Source organism: Eptatretus burgeri, chromosome 1, assembly GCF_056783735.1.
Source record: "Eptatretus burgeri isolate ZD-2024b chromosome 1, Ebu_testis_v1, whole genome shotgun sequence".
NCBI lineage: Eukaryota > Metazoa > Chordata > Myxini > Myxiniformes > Myxinidae > Eptatretus > Eptatretus burgeri.
In genome coordinates this window covers 39,893,959-39,912,560 of record NC_140961.1, presented here as the reverse complement: position 1 = coordinate 39,912,560, position 18,602 = coordinate 39,893,959, and the positions used below count along the sequence as shown (strand labels likewise).

At 45.4% G+C, this 18,602-nt stretch overlaps 1 protein-coding gene across 10 annotated transcripts in view; it reads left to right on the top strand.

The window, feature by feature from the left end:
* Nucleotides 1–18,602, top strand: part of TEKT3 (tektin 3) — a 62,802-nt gene that overhangs the window by 10,149 nt on the left and 34,051 nt on the right. For 6 of the 10 annotated variants that reach the window (XM_085880356.1, XM_085880364.1, XM_085880343.1 and 3 more), the window contains 7 exons: nucleotides 360–682; nucleotides 5,807–6,052; nucleotides 7,769–7,852; nucleotides 7,981–8,051; nucleotides 8,162–8,302; nucleotides 12,988–13,210; nucleotides 16,592–16,746. In XM_085880356.1, the coding sequence (XP_085736482.1) occupies nucleotides 449–682; nucleotides 5,807–6,052; nucleotides 7,769–7,852; nucleotides 7,981–8,051; nucleotides 8,162–8,302; nucleotides 12,988–13,210; nucleotides 16,592–16,746 (1,154 nt within the window). In that variant the 5' untranslated portion in view covers nucleotides 360–448. Of the gene's footprint in view, nucleotides 1–359; nucleotides 683–5,806; nucleotides 6,053–7,768; nucleotides 7,853–7,980; nucleotides 8,052–8,161; nucleotides 8,303–12,987; nucleotides 13,211–13,419; nucleotides 13,605–16,591; nucleotides 16,747–18,602 lie in introns of those variants that run through there. The other 4 variants (XM_085880393.1, XM_085880385.1, XR_015057984.1 and 1 more) reach the window with 3 other exon arrangements.

The window sequence follows — 18,602 nt, the reverse complement described above, 5'->3', positions numbered from 1 at the left end:
GAATACCTGCTCAAACACATTATGCGGTGGTTCTGACGTCACGGTTATTTACACTCCTGATTAAGGTCATTGTCCCAAGTGTGTTATAAAAAATTATTATTATTTTTACCTATTCATGTCGTTATTGGGGAGTTTGTTGTCCTATACTTGTGTTTATATAGCACACTCATGTTAATTGATAGTACAAGTAATTATGCAAAGAAATGTGTAGGTGTGACGTCATAATCACAAAGGATCACAATAAGACGAACGAGTGAATGTTTACACCTTCAAGGTAACATTTATGACCAATGAGCTTCACTCATTCGAACCTCCGGTATCACCATGACACCGTTCTCGTTCGATTTGTTGCTCACCAGGAAAGCCACGCCCATTCCCATTGTGACGTCACTTTGGAACGCCGCAACGCAGATACGGGTTCGGGCATCGCGGGTGATATCGGCTCACGATGGACTCGTCCTTTCCACCTGACTCTGCCCCTGCGTACATTCGCAAGTACATGCTCTCGCGACCCACCAAGGTGAACGAGCTGCCGTGGCTACCCTCGGACACCTGGGATACCTGGGATACCTGCTTTGAGCCTCGTCCCAACGCAGTGAGCCCTCTACGTTTCCCTTCTCTCACTCAGTTCACTCCCGACGACTGGAGGCGGCGCAATGAGCATCTACACACCCGGTGCCAGGTGTGCTCCCTCGTCAACCGTATCACTCACTCACACTCAATTGTGTACTGTACCAGGCAGTGAAGGATCACGTGTATTTAAGCAGCCAATCCGTGATCGAGTGGTTATCTCATAAATAAATAAATGTGATTGTTGGGTGGTTGCTGGACTTCCGTTATTCTCAGGTTTTCCGTCCGTCTGTCTGTCTGTATGTTTGTAATGGACAGCTCTGGAGGCCAGAGGAGTAATCCGATTTGGATGAAACTTTACTGGTAGGTTCATACCAGGATCCAGTTGTACGTTTTTGAGCACCGTTGCGATGGATGCCACCGTTGCCTAGCAACGGGGACTTTGAAATTTTTGAAAAAAATCCGAAAAATATTTTTTTCGAAAATCAAAAATCGGCTTCCGCGCTTTTATGTGCACTCTCATCAACCTCTTTGTCAAAAAATTTCAGCCCGATCCGTCAAAAACTGAATGACGAGTATGCAATTATGTAGCGACCACCCACGTCGCCTACCGGCTTATCTCTTTTTGTGTGTAACACCAATCCCGCCAAAACTGGTCTCGGCCAATCACCACCGGTCTTGGCACATGGACCAAGTTGGACCTGGTGGTGAACATGGACTCCTTGGTTTTACATGTAGTCAACGTGGGTTCGGGAGGGAAGGTCGACGAAGATTCACCATGTAAATGTGTCATGTCATGTGACGTCACCTCGTCGTGGTGAGAGAGGGTAAATTCACCATATAAGTGTGTGTGTGTGTGTCTGTGTCTGTGTCTGTGTCTGTGTCTGTGTGTGTGTGTGTGTGTGTGTGTGTGTGTGTGTGTGTGTGTGTGTGTGTGTGTGTGTGTGTGTGTGTGTGTGTGTGTGTGTGTGTGTGTGTGTGTGTTGTGCGATTCCTACAGTTCTGGGCTGATTCCATCCAGACTTGCTACATTGGATTATCATGACCCCAATTCATGTATCTGTGTGTTTTTATCTTTGCCGGTGATCTTGGGGGTGAGGGGGGAGGAGACACATATTCTCTATGTAAATGTGTATCGTGTAGCGCCGTCTCCAGGTGGTGGAGGGTATTACAAGTCCCCACCATTTACAGTGTGTACAGTGTATTCCTGTCCCCACGTTTTCCAGTGCTGTGATGTGTTTTTAATTATAAGCAGTCGGTGTGTTTTTGCTTCATGCACGTCACCCGGGTTATATTTATTTTATTTTCGGGAGCGATTGAGACAGCTGTGAGTTGCCTATACACCGCCCAAATAAAGGTACGTGTCAGAAGAACGTGTTGTATGCTTGGAGCAAGCCGTTCCTCACTTGTTAACCACAAATATACATTAACCACAACTCAATTCGTTTCCATTGGGACGTTCGTTTGTACAAGGGGTAAAGCGACATCACCTCGGAACGGAAACGAAGTAATAAGTGAACCATTTGATTGTTCAGCGGAGAGTGAGTGCTGGGAGTGCGGGTGTTTGTTGACACCACATTACAAGGCCGTGTTTGAACACCTTTCTCCATCCTGTTTGTCACCGCGAGCTCGTTTGTCCGCCTCGTCCATTGTCAATCCCGATAATTCGTCTCCATGTGGGGATTTTGTACAATTGGCATCGTTTTCGTGGGAATTAAGGAACAAGAATGAGGATGTAATGTATATCTGAATGAGTAATACTTAGTCCGTCATCAGGGAGCGAGAGGATCAGCGCCCTGTGTCAGACTTGGGATCCTTTCTCCACCTTCATATCCATTGGAACAACCTCCGTGGTCGTGACCTGACATTGGACCAACAACATGTAACATCCATGGATATGCACGTGCACACAAAATGGTCATTTTCGTCACGTGTCTTGGATTCGTGACTTGCTCCACTCTCGTGGACAACGTGTGGCTCTGTCAACGGAACCTTTTCATCTCCTCCTCTCCATGTCAAGGTTGGAGGACCCCGGGCTGGTGTTCGAGGCCACATCTTATCCCTAATCTTCATCAATGATCTCTCTGACCCTCTGGAAAATCCTCTTTATCTTTTTTGCTGAAAACTCCACTCCCTGCTGTGACCTTCCTCATCCTTCTGACAGACAGGCAGCAGCCTCTTCTTCCTAGATAGTGACAAAATCACAAAATCGTTAAACACTTGGAATATATCTTTCAAGCATGAGAAATCCCTCCCTCCCTCCCTCTCTCTCCCTCCCTCTCTCTCCCTCCCTCTCTCTCCCTCCCTCTCTCTCCCTCCCTCTCTCCCTCCCTCTCTCCCTCCCTCCCTCTCTCCCTTTCCCTCTCCCTCTCTCCCACTCTCTCCCTCCCTCCCTCTCCCTCTCTCTTTCCCTCAATCTCTCCCTCCCTCCCTCTCTCCCTTTCCCTCTCCCTCTCTCCCACTCTCTCCCTCCCTCTCTCCCTCTCCCTCTCTCCCACTCTCTCCCTCCCTCTCTCCCTCTCTCTTTCCCTCAATCTCTCCCTCCCTCCCTCTCTCCCTTTCCCTCTCCCTCTCTCCCACTCTCTCCCTCCCTCCCTCTCTCCCTCTCCCTCTCTCTCTTTCACTCTCTCCCTCTCTCCCTCCCCGTCTCTCTCCCTCCGTCTCTCTCCCTCCGTCTCTCTCCCTCCGTCTCTCTCCCTCCGTCTCTCTCCCTCCGTCTCTCTCCCTCCGTCTCTCTCCCTCCGTCTCTCTCCCTCCGTCTCTCTCCCTCCGTCTCTCTCCCTCCGTCTCTCTCCCTCCGTCTCTCTCCCTCAGTCTCTCTCCCTCAGTCTCTCTCCCTCAGTCTCTCTCCCTCAGTCTCTCTCCCTCAGTCTCTCTCCCTCAGTCTCTCTCCCTCAGTCTCTCTCCCTCAGTCTCTCTCCCTCAGTCTCTCTCCCCCCCTCTCTCTCCCTCCCTCTCTCTCCCTCAGTCTCTCTCCCTCAGTCTCTCTCCCCCTCCCTCCCTCTCTCTCCCTCTCTCTTCCTCCCTCCCTCTCTCCCGCTCTCTCCCTCTCTCTCCCGCTCTCTCCCTCTCTCTCCCGCTCTCTCTCCCTCTCTCTCCCTCTCTCTCCCTCTCCCTCCCTCTCTCTCCCTCTCTCCCTCCCTCCGTCTCTCTTCCTCCTTCCCTCTCTCCCTCTCTCTCCCTCCCTCTCTCCCTCTCTCTTCCTCCCTCTCTCTCCCGCTCTCCCACTCTCTCCCTCCCTCCCTCTCTCTCCCGCTCTCCCACTCTCCCACTCTCTCCCTCCCTCCCTCTCTCTCCCGCTCTCCCACTCTCTCCCTCCCTCCCTCTCTCCCGCTCTGTCTCTCACTCTCACTCTCACTCTCACTCTCACTCTCTCTCGTCAAGGTCAGTCTGGAAAACCCTCTTGAGAAGTTCAGTCATTCAAACTCCTGGGTCTCAGTATCAGTCAAACATCATTCTTGAACAAACCTCACTTCAACATTGGCCTCCAAAGCCAATCGCTGACTGGGCATCCTCTGTCGTATACAGTCCTTCCTTGGAACACCTGAACTTATATACACCTGGAATGCCTTCATCCACAGCTTGATGTAGTTCTACTCTCCCCTCTGGGCTGGCTCCCCTGCCTCACTCCTTTCTCAGCTTGACGCCATGGAAACCAAGGATTCAAGATCATTGGAATCTCCCGTGATGCATCTGAATATATGGGCTTATCACTTCACCGTCGCAGATAGGTCGGTGGTCTTTGTCGTCTTCCACCTCCTTTCTGGTCTTGTCCCCTCTGCACACACGGTCCACAATCAACCGCCCCTTCTGGTGAAACGACGTTCATCCATGATCATTGCTACCTCCACTCATTCGTTCCTCTATTATTCCACCTGAGGAATAAACTTCCACATCCTCTTCCATCTCATTCTTCCCTCCAGGTCTTCAAAACAGCTGTTCACCACCATCTCTTATCGTCCTCCATCCAAAACCATGATCTTTTCTACACCTGTTGACTTCCCCCCATCCACTCGCTCACCTCCCATCCCCCCCCCTCAACCACACATCAACCCCCACCTTCACCCCGAGGACTATCTTCTAAATTTCCATTATGTTCTCACCTGGGATTTAGTCCGGTGAGCTTATGCGATGGAGCAGTGTCCGTGAGTGAGTGAGTGAGTGAGTCTGTAAGCAGTCATTATCACAAAAACCAAACACATAATTTTGATGAAACTTGACCACAACCTTCATATCTGATGCCCAACGAAGTTGTATTGATGGCACCAAAATCTGCCCTCATCAATGGGGTTTAATAGGGGGGGTTGACCCCCCCCCCCAAAATAGGTATTTGCTCTCTTCTCCGAAAATACACACACAATTTTGAAGAAACTTGACCACAACCTTCATCACCTATGATGTTCCGAAGTTTATTCTCGGCATTAAAAAAATCAAGGTCTGCGGGGGGGGGGGGGGGTTGAGTGACTGTTGCTCCTGATCCAGGTGAGCCTCAAGACGCGCAGTACTGTTTTTTTCATCTCTGAGAATTTGGTCGTGTGTCCATCGGTCTTATCCACCCCTCATTCTTCCCTACCCCCATTGTTTTTCCGGGTCTCTCTCTATTTTGGCCTACAAACCTGCTTGGCAAATTTCCTGAGTCACAATGGATTCGGCCTTTTAAGCCAATCATAGACCTCGTTTGAATTATATGAGTTCCTTTGCAAGGAACTTTCAAAGCAGGATGCCATTACCCATTAGTCCCATCCTGTCCCATCAAGCATATGCAATGGTTATCAACCTATGGTTGTTTGTCCATGCATACTCTATCCTCGTAAAATTGCTGATCCTGTCAAGCAAGGAAGCAGCACGCTCCATTTTTAAGTCTTTGTTATGACTCAATCTGGTCGGGTTTGAACCACCGACCTCCCAGATTCGGAGTGGACGCTCCTGACCATTGTAAACCATCAAATCTAGTGATGTCGTTTGATAAAAGATCCATGATGGCATGAATACTGGTCATAGCTGTTGAAGGACACATACACTCTCCGTCTCTCCCTGAACACAGCACCACCATGACCTCTATTTAACCCCGACTAATCTGTGAACTCTCAGGGTGTCCCCCAGCCCCCCTGTGCGCTTATCTCGACAACAACCACTTGGGTAAGTACGTCACGCACGGTCTGAAATTCAAGCGATTAGGAAGGAATTCCCTGCATGGTCTGTGCTTATTGGGCTTTCTTTCCCATGTCCTGTCCAGAATTCCCTGCACACCTCAGAACGTCAGCGGTTCGAAACATTGAAGTACCTGCAAGCGACCGACCAGCAGACCTATCAAACGCAGTGTTCGACCAACCACTCTCTCGCTGAGCGGGTGAAAGACATCTCCTTCTGGCGAAACAAGCTGAGAAGTGAGACTGACGACATGTTTGCTGAAACCACCGCCCTCAACTCCATGAAGAAACGACTCGAGAGGTCGTTAGTTGAACTGCAACGTCCGCTGCGGGTGAACATATTTATTTACACATTATATTGGATCGTGCCTACCTTCTCATTTCATTTTGGGTTTTGCTCTTGCACCGCTTGGCCTCTCTCTTATAGTTTGCTCTCCTAACTATGTAACCCAAAGCAATTGTTACATTGTTTTTCAGTGACGTCATATGCATAGGATGGCGTGGAAGTAGTGTGCGTGCCTTAATGCCATCCTGTCAGCCTGCAGAGGGTTGTAGGATGGATGGAGGAGTGAACAAACACAAACAGCATTTTCGCTTTCAATACATCACAATTCAATACTTCAGAATTCAATACGTCACAATCACTACATAATAGACGTGTATACAATCACCCATCAACCCAAAACTATCTAGTGCAGTGCATATTATGCACTCCTTCATTAGAGAAAGACTCAAGAGGTTTAATTAATCCCTCCGATTGAATTCCTTGGATATAAAAATAATACCACCAAACCCTAACATTCTAAAATTACAATTCTAGGCCAATGGCAAATATTAGTACATGGCCCATGTCGCCTGATTGCACATCTCCAGTGTATGGTATCACTCTGTGCAGTCTACAGTGTTGGTTCGGTGATGGGATCGTACGTGGCTCCTGAGATGTTTTCCCTGTTTTAAACGGAAAATTAAAAGTCAGCTTTTCCTGCCGTTGAAGTTGCACTTCATGGATGAAAGATCATTTTCCAGGATGAAAATGATCAGCAATTTACTGCAAAGTTCTATGACCCAGGAAGGGATAAGATATCCGTCGATAATGAAGATCCAAAATTATGTTTTGCAAAATCTCGACTTCTGTGACATCCCACTTAAGTGTGGCAAGTAAGGCTTCCAGTGTAATTAATGTCATGGCCTTGCGTGGTACATGATGTCTGAACAAATTTTGTAATTTATTATAAATCACTTTTTGACTGATCAGGGCTGGCAGGATATCCTCGAGTGAAGTATGCATTGTGCGCATGTGCCTTTTGAGCTGTCTAGCCTAGGTTCGAATCTCAACCCAGCCATAAACTGTCACCCTAGTGTTTCACAGGCAGGGCGATTCGTCAATGTGTGTGCCATTCATTGGACCGACATTAAGCCGGAGGACCTGTCTGGAAGCACCGATCATTGGTGGATGTTAACGATCCCACAGACAAGTTATCGTCGGCACCCTGGACGAATTACAAACTCATGCCACCTTAAGTTGAACGGAAAGCCTGGCCAGCTGGTTCGTGAAAGTCTTCAGGCTAAAACGTTCCCTGGCCGAACCCACAAGAACGTGGGAATAATTGGGCTCATTAATGGAATAGTAGTGGTCGTAGTTGTGGTTGGTGTTTTATGTTTTTTTTTTTTTTGGCTATTTGAAGGTTGCTTAAGTGGGGCCACTTACTGTACGTGGCATTCGTTCTCTCCACCAGCACAACCACACCCCAAACATGTTAAGATGGCCCTTGGAAAAAGTATGCAATCGTGGTACAGTTCAACACTTTGTTAGGAAATATATTCATTCAGATAACAGGCTGTAACTGCCTGTTGTTGTCATGTGGTCGCACGATTATAAACCCTGGTGACCTGGTTATCTTTGAAATGCCAAACCTGGGTCGGGTGATAAGTCCTCCTTGGGTTTCATGACCATATTAAGCAGGAAATTGAATGAGTCATGCATATGTAGGTCCTGCCTGAATGGCTGTTGTTCTGAAATGTTTGAGCCGTCGTCGTGTTTCCAACAGGTTGTACAGCAGTGCTTGTACCACCGCGAAAGACGTTTGGACAACGATCTCGTCAACGATGAAGTGGAGAAGCAATTGCTTCAGGTTACATTGTCATAGAGTCCTTACCGGCTTTTGGGATCATTGCACTAGAGGGTTCACTTAAACAAATTGTTAAATATGAGTGAATGGGCCTTTGACCACCTCCATTAATTGTCTATTTCCCATCCAAGGAGGAAGAGCTTGTGAGGTGCTACCAGCTGAAAATGAAAGAGCAAATTGAGAAATGCAACGCCCAGCTTGCGTAAGCAGCCATTTTGCTTTGCTTGATCTTTCCATTCATCGAAACCAAACTGGGCTCACGCGTTCCATCTTCACCATCCCTTTTCCTTTGTTTTTTTTTTTTTTTTTCAGAGAGAACCGCTTGGTTTTGCGCAACCTCGGGAAGGATTTGGACAACAAGTGGGAGGCCCAATACATTGATGAAAAGTGTTACAAGCTGCGGATGATGGGGAACCTCTCCTGCTTCCCCAATGACACCTTGAGCAACAATATGTTTGTGTCACACCGTATTCTACATTTCTTCAATCATTCACACAACTTGCTTTCCTTTCTCCTTCACCTCTTGAGTTGTGTTCACACAGATCATCCGTCGTAACTAGTCCGTACTAACTCCCAGTAATTTTGATCCGCAGTAAAATTTTAGCGTTCACATCAAAATATGGAATACGGGCCATGCGGCAAATAGGGAATATGTTGGCGGCACGGGACGGTGTGGCAGTGCATCTTGTGATGCATGTTGCTGCGAGACTGGCCCTCTCGCTTATTGAAGACATGTTTACACATTGAGAAATTCTGGGGAATAATCAGGGGTTTGATGCTAGACTGGATCTATAACTTATTGAAGACATGTTTACACATTGAGAAATTCTAGGGAACACTCAGGGGTTTGATTCACCGGATCAGTTTCTAGATGCTGTTGCCATACAAACCGAAGAGGCAGAGGTTATGGGTGAGCTTGAGTAAAAGAGTAAATATCGTCACTGTCTGTTGAGTAAGTATTGCAGACATCATCTGGAAATCAAGATGGCCAATCAAACCACATTTACTTTCTTTTCCTCAGAATTATTTCTGGTAAACATGTCATGACATCAATAGGTCAGGGGTCCATTGCTGCAGATAGCATCCTCAGTTCACGTTACGTCCTCAGATAGCAAATGACACCATGGGAGAGCGAATTGTCCCCTTAGAAGAGCGAATCTCACCCCCCTCAGCATGTTGGTCTCACCGTGTTGAGCGAGTCACACCCTTAAATACGGAGTGTCACCCTCAGATAGTGAGTGCCACTCAGAATAGTGAGACACACCCATGGATAGCGAGTCACGTCCTCGGAGAGCGTGTCACTCTGGACCTGTTCACAAAAACTTTCTCCATCTTAATAAATCCATGGTGCAGACGGATTACATAATCCAAAACTTCAACGCAATAACTTGTGTTCATACAAACCTCAACTCTTAAAACTTCAGATACACTCCACACCATATCAAATGATTTTTTTTCTCCCCAAGTTTGTATAAATTACTCCATTGCACAAATATTGCTGTTGAGTATATAAATGTTATTAAATAGAGTTCAACCAGTAGTACTGTTATATTATGCCTTGCTTTCATAATAATGTTACAAAACAGGGCACATGGCAGTATAATTTGTTTTTTGGATAATGTGACCAAAGTAGGCATGGGTTTTCTTTCATTGGCTGTTATCAAAGGACTAGCCATTGTGACGTCATCAAACCACCTGCCATAGTTACCTCTGCCACGGAAGGCGGACGGAGGTTATGTTTTCACCCATGTTTGTGAGCAGGATATCTCAAAGAGTTATTGACGGATTAGGACGGAACTTGGTGGGCAGATTGGGTTTGTGGCAAGGACAAATTGCTTGTATTTTGGTGAAGATCCGGATCTGGTTACTAGAATTTCTTAAGTGATTCTTAACCATTGAGAGATAGGGCCAAAAACGATATACTGTATAGCATGTTGTCTCAAAAAATTGTGGACGGATTTGGACGAAACTTGGTGGACATGTTGGGTTTGTGACAAGAGCAACCTGATTAGATTTCGGGTTCAGCTCCGGATCCAGATGCGGCCTATCAGTGGGATTCAAAACGTGAACTGTTCAGCCTGGCGGAGGTATGCGCTCTACCGAGTGCCTCCCTAGTTGGTTCTGTTTCACCAATCATTTATCCTCGACATAAAGTTAAAGTGAATCAACTTTTCTATAATGCCATTTTCCAAAAAAAGGTTTTCCATTTGCACGTTTATTAGTGGCATAGCATTGTGGAATTCCAAGTAAACCTAGCAGTTGCTCGCTTGAAATTGGCAACGAGCTGGCAACCAGCAATTTCACAAGCATCTGGCCAATTACGGCTTTCCTCTGCATTACGCGTCCACTATGTAATGACGTCTCACCTGCCATATAGCTGCATCACAATGCTTTTACACGTTTGTGTCGGTTAAACAATTTTTCATTTCACTCTGACTCATTGATCAATGAAATAGTAACCCGATTGACTGCTCCAAAATAACAATGCAAATAATTTGAGATATTTGCTTTAAAGTAACATGTCAAGATGAAATGAGATGAGGATTGCCTTTACATAATTTGCACAAACGATCAGTCTTGATGTAACAATGAGTCACAGAGATGTCCAATGAAGGTGAGGGTGATATCGGTGGGTGAAGGTAGTGCAATGTACATGTATTTAAGGCAAATGGAATTTGAACTTTCACATCTCTTAATGACCATACTGCAATTGGTATTCACCCTTCAGATTGAATCACTCCGTGGCATTGGAATCCAGGTTCAGAGGCAGAAAGGAGAGTAAATGCTACAATTGCCTTTAATCTGGGGGTGACAGTCGAGCGACGGCTTCAGGTCACAAATGTTAATTTTAGGTCGTGTGTGTTTAAGGGCTGTGAGGATAGCCTAAAGGTATGCACACTCCCTTCTGAGCCATCAAGCCTGGGTTTGACCTCGATCCAGCTAAAATCTGTCACCCTGGTGTTTCGCATTCAGGGAGATCAGCAAGCCCTGCTTCGTGGTGGATGTGGGAGATCCCTGGTATCCTTTGTAAAGAGTAGGCACGTTATCACTAGAACCCTGGACAAATATCAAACTCCTACCACTTGCAGTGAAGGGTCAGGCCTCACCAGCGAGTTCGTGAAGGACTTGTCCCCCCTCCCCCCTCCCCTTCCCAAAATAACGTTCTCCCAGCTAACTCCACAATAAAGTGGGACTATTTGAATCTGTTCTGCTTTTTCTTGTGTATATAGCACCAGACTGGAGGTAGCATCATTGACTGGGTAGGGCAGTTGTGTTGCTAATACAGCTGTTGCACCCCCTGTAGGTGAGATGAAGGATTTGTAATTTGTTCAGAGTTTGGGTGATAGCTCGCCAACTCTCCGCGAAGGATACTGTAGGATCTTCAACCACCACCAACTAATTCTGCCATATGGGACACCCAGTTTAATATTCATCCGAGGGACGGCGCGCACATCCATGGATCGTCGTGCGTGTGAAACCCCAAGATGGCAGTTTATAGCTGGACCGAGATTTTGAACCCAAGCTAAATACCTTAGAGGTGAGTGTGTGTACTTCCAGACTATCCTACAGTCATAGTCGCTGCTGCTGCTGCTGCTGCTGCTACGTTTGATTTTTAACAAAGTCTGGTGTTGGTTTTATGGTTAACTTGACGACCCGTGAACCCGTTGGGTTCCGGTTGTGAGAGCGGTTGATAAAAAAACAATTTCAAGAAAAAACAAAAAACAAAAAAACAAAAGATATCTCCAGAGAACTATACCACTGAGGTTGTTTACATTGATCAAATTCTCCCAAAGAGTACTTGACTGAATCGGGAATTGATTTTTTAATAATTTTTTTCGTTGCCCAATTTGAATGAAACTTGATACTGCACACCGCAGGAGAATGGTGAGTAAGGTGGCCCTAAAAAAATTGTGCTATCATGTACCGTTTTAGCTGTATTTCAGGAACATACATACATGCATACAAGATGGGAGTTTTAGTAATATATAGATATATGTGGCTGGCTTAAGATCTTAGGCTCTTGAATGGGTCGTCAGGTCAAGCCCCTGTTGTGCTGTTGAATTAACACCAGGTGGATTAACTCAGCCTGTCATCCTTCTGAGATGGGCAAAATGAGTACCAGCTTACTGGTAACAGGGGCATTTCATCACTGGTGCAGATGTGCTCCCAGAAAATGATGCAGCCACCAGCAATAGGCTGCATATGAATATAAAAACGTTTTTATTACATCTGCCACCAAAGGTGAAGGAGGTTATGTTTTCACCCCTTAAGCATCTCAAGGAGATGGGGATGGACCAGGCATCGGCTTGGGGGGTGGCCAGACGGAGGCCCCTCGAGTATCGGCAGAAAGTGGGCGCAGCAACGCGCTGCTCCGACACATGCTCCCATATCTGACCTGACCTGTCTGTTTGTTTGTTTGTTTGTATGTCTGTGTGCAGGATATCTCAAAAAGTTATGGATGGATTCAGATGAAATTTGTGAACGGGTTCAGTGTGTGACAAGGACGAACTGATTAGATGTTGGTGAAGATCCGGATCCGGATCCGACTACTAGGATTTTAAAAGTGATTCTTCACCAATGAGAGATGGGGCCAAAACCGATATATAGCACGATATCTCAAAAAGTTGTGGACGGATTCAGACGAAAGTTGGTGGACACGTTGGGTGTGTGACGAGGAAGAATTGATTCGATTTTGATGAAGATCCGAATCTGTATCTGGTAAGAGAATTATTTAATTTTAAAAGTGATTCTTCACCATTGAGAGATGGAGCCAAAAACGATATCGTACTATATGACATGATATTTCAAAAATGTATTGGGCCGATATGTTCTCGTGGATCAGCCATTGTGTGGCGGAGATATGCGCTCCACCGAGTGCCCTTTTAGTACTACATACTGTTTCTTGTGTGTTTGATAGTCAGGTGATAAAAATCTTGAGGTTCAAGGGTGTTTGGGTGTGTGATGGAATCTGAGTCTTCCTTGAGAGTTTTCAAAAGTGAAAAAGTTATGGGGTTTTATGACTGAGGTGTATTTTATTTTATATTATTTTTGGAAGGGGCTTTACAACATCGGTGATGTAACTTGGGGGGGGGATTTTCAATCCTTTGTCCTTTGATCATCCACCTCCCCTCCCTTAGAACAATGACTCCAGAATCATGGGCAAAGTCTACGGAGCAAAACATAACTCGCTCGCAAAGTGAACGTGCAGCGTCTTTGCAGCAACGCCGAGCAGCCGAGGGGCTCCTCAAATTCACACCTGAAGACCTCTGGCGGAAGTTCATCACGGTGAACGCCACATTCAAAGCTCGGATTAGGGATGTGATGGAGGCACGTGATAAGCTCCAGGTGAACATGTCTCAGGTGAGGACATTCATAACAACGTAATATACTTGTTACAAACACTATAGTAGCTACAATGAACAACAACCATTGACACATAAAACCACAGGTATATCTCCATGTTCTCCAAAGGTAACTTTTTTGTTGTTGTTGTTGTTGTTGTTGTTGTCATTTGTTACTTGTTGCCAAGATGGCAAAAGCTACATGAATTGTATCATCCACACCAACAGGTGGCACTATTGGCACACTTAAACACCACTGGACTTCGCATGTCCAGTGCCTCAGTTTGGGCCAATCTATTCATTCCACACGCATATATGGAAGAAGTATAAGCTCCACCATCCCACTCCACTCCACGCCGCCCCCTATATGCACTGGCCTGAATTTCATCCATCCCCCTCCACAACCTCCATGTGTAAGTTTTATAAATAGATTCTCCCTATGGAGATGCTACGCCAGCCATTGAGTGTTACTGGTGTTGTCACATCATGTTACGTTGACGGTAGATGGAAATTAATCAATATAATTTGTTGTGTTAAAAAGTAGTTCCTTATTTTAAAAACTGTCACAATTAATAATTACCATGTTGTTTTGATGATTGTGCTACCGGTGTTCTATAATAACCATCCAACACATTGCTCTGCAAAATATCCATCCTCTTCAGAGTTCAGACTAATCCTCAAGTCTTCACCAGCACTTCCAGGTAATTCATCAATTCAGTCATATTGTGGCTACCAAATTACAAGGGTCTTCAGATGATGGCCTCCTCGTTTTCTAGCTCATTAACCTACAAACTAGGCCCTTCTTTTTGTCATGGCCTGGGAAACTTTGATGCCCCAAGGGAAATCTGTTTTCGTGATGATCTGTTCACATCCTAGTATCGTGAGCCTCATCATTTCCCATGGGGTCTATGTGGTGGGTGTGTGTCTGTGTGTGTGTGTGTGTCCACACGTTGCTCTACTTTAATATAGATCATTCCTTATTGGATCTAACGTAATCTATGCACCCCAGCAAATATTCTGCAGTTCGAAGGCCCTTGGAGTTATTTTTTAAGTCATGAAATTGGAACAAAGTTTTTAATGTAACCATAACAAGTGAAGGATGTACAGTACATATTCTGTGCAGCATCTGCAGCCACAACAAACTGTTTCACCATAATATTCGTGGCATTTCTCTTGGGCCTTGCAGCAAACACCTTCGACCGCAAGCTCGACTGGTGTGCCCAGGCTGCCTTCGTCGCATTTCAAGCTGGCTCTTTGAGACCGTGGTCTGGGATGCACTGAAAGGCCTACGGCCTTGACTTGTGTGCCTGAGCAGCGTTTTGTGCAGTTTGACAAAGATGTTTAAATTAACTGGAACAATCTTACGGCTAATTAAACCCCAAGTTTATTTTACACCTTGAGTGGGGCAGTGGAGCCACAGTTGCACAAAAATAAGGGAATTGATGAACAGGAAATGGAGAGAGAGAGAGAGAGAGATAGAGATAGAGATAGAGATAGAGATAGAGATAGAGATAGAGATAGAGATAGAGATAGAGATAGAGATAGAGATAGAGATAGAGATATAGAGATATAGAGATATAGAGATATAGAGATATAGAGATATAGAGATATAGAGATATAGAGATAGATGAAATGGTCACTTGCAAGTAAGAGTGTTGATTTATGCCGGGTTAATGGTGGTGGAAAAGATTGTGGATATGGTGGAAATGACACAAGGTGGTGATGTACTGCCTGCTTGAAGCTTTGAATGGGAAGAGGCAATTGAACAACCTCAGGAAAGCAGTTCCACCTTGGAGAATAAAGAGGAACAAAATAATGCAGGTGGGTGGAAAGCCTGACATTTTGGAGTTAATGGAAAAACACGTGTGTTCTGGAGGATCTGGGGAGGGCTTGGTGAACTGAGAATTCAGAGAAAGACCGGAGGAGAGGTGGTAAAGCATAGAGGCAATCATCCTGACTCGACGGGCCTTGTGCTCTGGCTTCATCATGGGAGATTGCAACAATGTTTAGAGCTTTTGCTGGGATGCCAATTAATCTGCAGACTTTGATGGCCATAAACACAGTTGGTGCGGATAACAGCACAACTGCTCACTATATCCATCTCTTTGGCATGAATTTGATCCCCGATGAGCTCAAACGTCAATCAAAGCTGTCGGTCTGCCATCAGGACATGCTGCGTCTCGGAACACGCCATCGTTTGGATGGGAAAGTAAATCTGGCTGTCCTTTTTGCATTTAGATTGTTGAAGAACTTGCAGTGTTTCTAAATAATAAGTGGATCATTGTGTTCCAGTATCCTGCACAACTTTTCTGCTTGAATTTTCTGTAGAATTTGCACTGTGTGGATATGGCACCGGTATGATGGGCCAAATGACCTCCTGTGCCTAAGTTTCCTTGAGTAAAATGTCACCTGTCGTTCTGTTGTTTTCAGAGGAACATACAATGGGGCCTTTTATGAAGTAAATCGGATTTGTTGAATTACCAAAATATTACAATATAAATTTTCTCATCACCAATGCTCATTTATCACCAACTTGGCTGTTTATCAAGAACAAAGGCAGAAAAAGAGGTAGAGACATTATAAAAATAATTTGGGAACTGAACCTGATCCTTTTGTGCTGTTTGAACCTTTGAGGCAAGGTCTTTCTGAAACACCAAGCTACATGCTGGTTACCTCCACCAACGAGGGTGAAGGAGGTTATGTTTTCATCCCTTTCTGTCTCTTTGCTTGTTTGTTTGTTTGTTTGTCTGTGTACAGGATATCTCAAAAAGTTGAGGACGGATCCGGATGAAATTTTGTGGACAGATTCGGTGTGTGACAAGGAAGAACTGATTTAGTTTTGGTGAAGATCCGAATCCGGATCTGGATACGAGAATTATTTAATTTTCAAAGTGACTCTTCACCATTGAGAGAGAGGGCCAAAAACGATATAGTACTTTATAGCATGATGTTTCAAAAATGTATTGGGCCCGATATGTTCTCGTGGATCAGGTATTGCGTGGCGGAGGTACGCGCTTTACCGAGTGCCCTTCTCGTTTATGTAATATGCAGACAGATGTTATCGGAGTTAGATCCATTAAATTATTAATTATTCCTTTTTCAATCTGTGAGATTTTTTTCAGTTCAATCGCAGACAATCCTTAGGAACAAAAGCTTGGATGATAGTCCACTATATCAGCAACTTTGGTATATCCACATCGTTATGTTTCCCCATCGATCGAAGCAGCCAAGTGCCACTTGAATACCGGTCCGCGAGTCCGTCTCATATGGTGCACAGGAACCTGGCCCACCAGGGATGGTACAGAAAAGGCCCAGCCATGTGATTGTATTTGGCTATGATTCAGCAGCTGCCTGCTGTAAAGTGCATGTCATTGACGATGCATTTTTAACTGTGTGACAGACCCAGCAGGAAATCTTCCACACGGAGATGTTGATTGAGAAGATCCGAGCGGCGCTGTGGGCAAAGAGGTCTCCTCTGCAGGTCGCACAGTTTCGGCTGAGGGATCGCACCCATAGACCCAGGCCAGAGCTGTGTCACGACAATTCTCAGATCAAGTGAGGATCCGTTTGTTGTTACCATATTCCTTGTGCATTCACTGCCAGCTTAAAGCTGTATTGGTATATGTGCAGGTGTAGTGCTGTCTCAGGAGCATGGAGGGGGAAGGGCTGCATAAAGATGGCGGTCCCATCTGCTCACACATGCTTTTCTATGTTTTTTTTTTTTCAATCTATAAAATAATCAACAGGTTGTAACTACAGTTCAACTTGATGTTGTTCATAATAAGCTACCATGTGACGCTCTCGAAATGAAGGGAAATACAGTATATAGATGCAGGAATAGGCAACTCTGCAAAACCAGCATGCACAGCAACCCACCCGAGCATCAACAAACATCGGTCAGCCAAAAGTTTTTATTTCTTCGGCAGATTAACTCAAAAGTCTGTGAAACCTAAAAAAAAATTGTGAAAGGATAACAAAAGAAAGTGTATATGTGGGATTTTATTTTCCCGTCGGGTCGTTCGTTTGGATGTGTTTTCGTATGTACCGTCAGATCCCGCTAGTCGTAGACCCCGCGTATTCGCGGTTTATAAAATGCGACCTGCTTCAACATTCGCGGCCCTGTGCTTCACGTATTCACGGTTTTTTTTTGTCGGTGTAGCCGCACTTTTTCATGGGATTTTTGATTTTCCCTCATGAATCACTAACCGCCGGGAACCTGTTCCCCTTTTTCCCATTGAAACAATGTCCGCGAGTCGTGGCATTTTCTCGGAACGTATCCCTTGCAACTAGCGGGGTCCGACAGTATATCAATAATCCATTCATTTCCCATTAAAGCATCCTTCTTCTTCTTCTTCTTCTTCTTCTTCTTCTTCTTCTTCTTCTTCTTCTTCTTCTTCTTCTTCTTCTTCTTCTTCTTCTTCTTCTTCTTCTTCTTCTTCTTCTTCTTCTTCTTCTTCTTCTTCTTCTTCTTCTTCTTCTTCTTCTTCTTCTTCTTCTTCTTCTTCTTCTTCTTCTTCTTCTTCTTCTTCTTCTTCTTCTTCTTCTTCTTCTTCTTCTTCTTCTTCTTCTTCTTCTTCTTCTTCTTCTTCTTCTTCTTCCTCGCTTCCCTTTATATGGGGTGAGGCCGAATGGTACCAAGCTTCTGCCCTGCCAAGAACACTGTACTCTTCCACTTCCCTCTGGCCTCAGCCAACCGTCTCCATTTTTCAACCACTCCCACCTTATTGATATCCCTCCTCATACAGTCTTCACATCTCAACCACAGTCTATCTCTTTTCCTCCTTCCTTACTCCTTCCACCTTTCCACTTTCTTTGCCATTCTCTCTTCCTCCATCCGCATCAAGTGTCCAGCCCACTTCAGCTGGCTCTTTATGAATCTCTCTGTCAATCTCATCTGCACACCAATCTCCTCCCTCAGTTCATCCATCTTCCTTTTATCCACCCTCTTCACTCACGCAATTCTCCTGACCCAGTTGTTCTCGCAAACCTGCAACCTCTGTTGTTGTCTCCCTGTCAGTGCCACCTTCTCCAGACTGTAAAGGCAGGCCGGTGTTACATAAGATACCAGAACTTTCCCTTTCAATTTCCTTGATATTTTTCTGTCTGCCATTACTCCCTCCGTCCTCCATGCATTCGCGCCCACCTAAATCCTCCTTCACACCTCTGCCTATGAACTACTATCCCTGGTCACTGTTCCTCCCAGATACTCAAACCTATTTCCCTGCCTGATTTCCTTTCCCTCTAACCTGATATTCATTTCCTTTCTCCAATGCCCATCCCACATTGCCTCCGTCTTCTCCATACTCATCTTCAATCCATGTTTCCAGAATGCCTCCTGCCTTCCATTCCCCCAGTACCTCCTGCTTCTCCCGCTCACTCTCCACTACAACAGCCAGATCGTCCACATACAA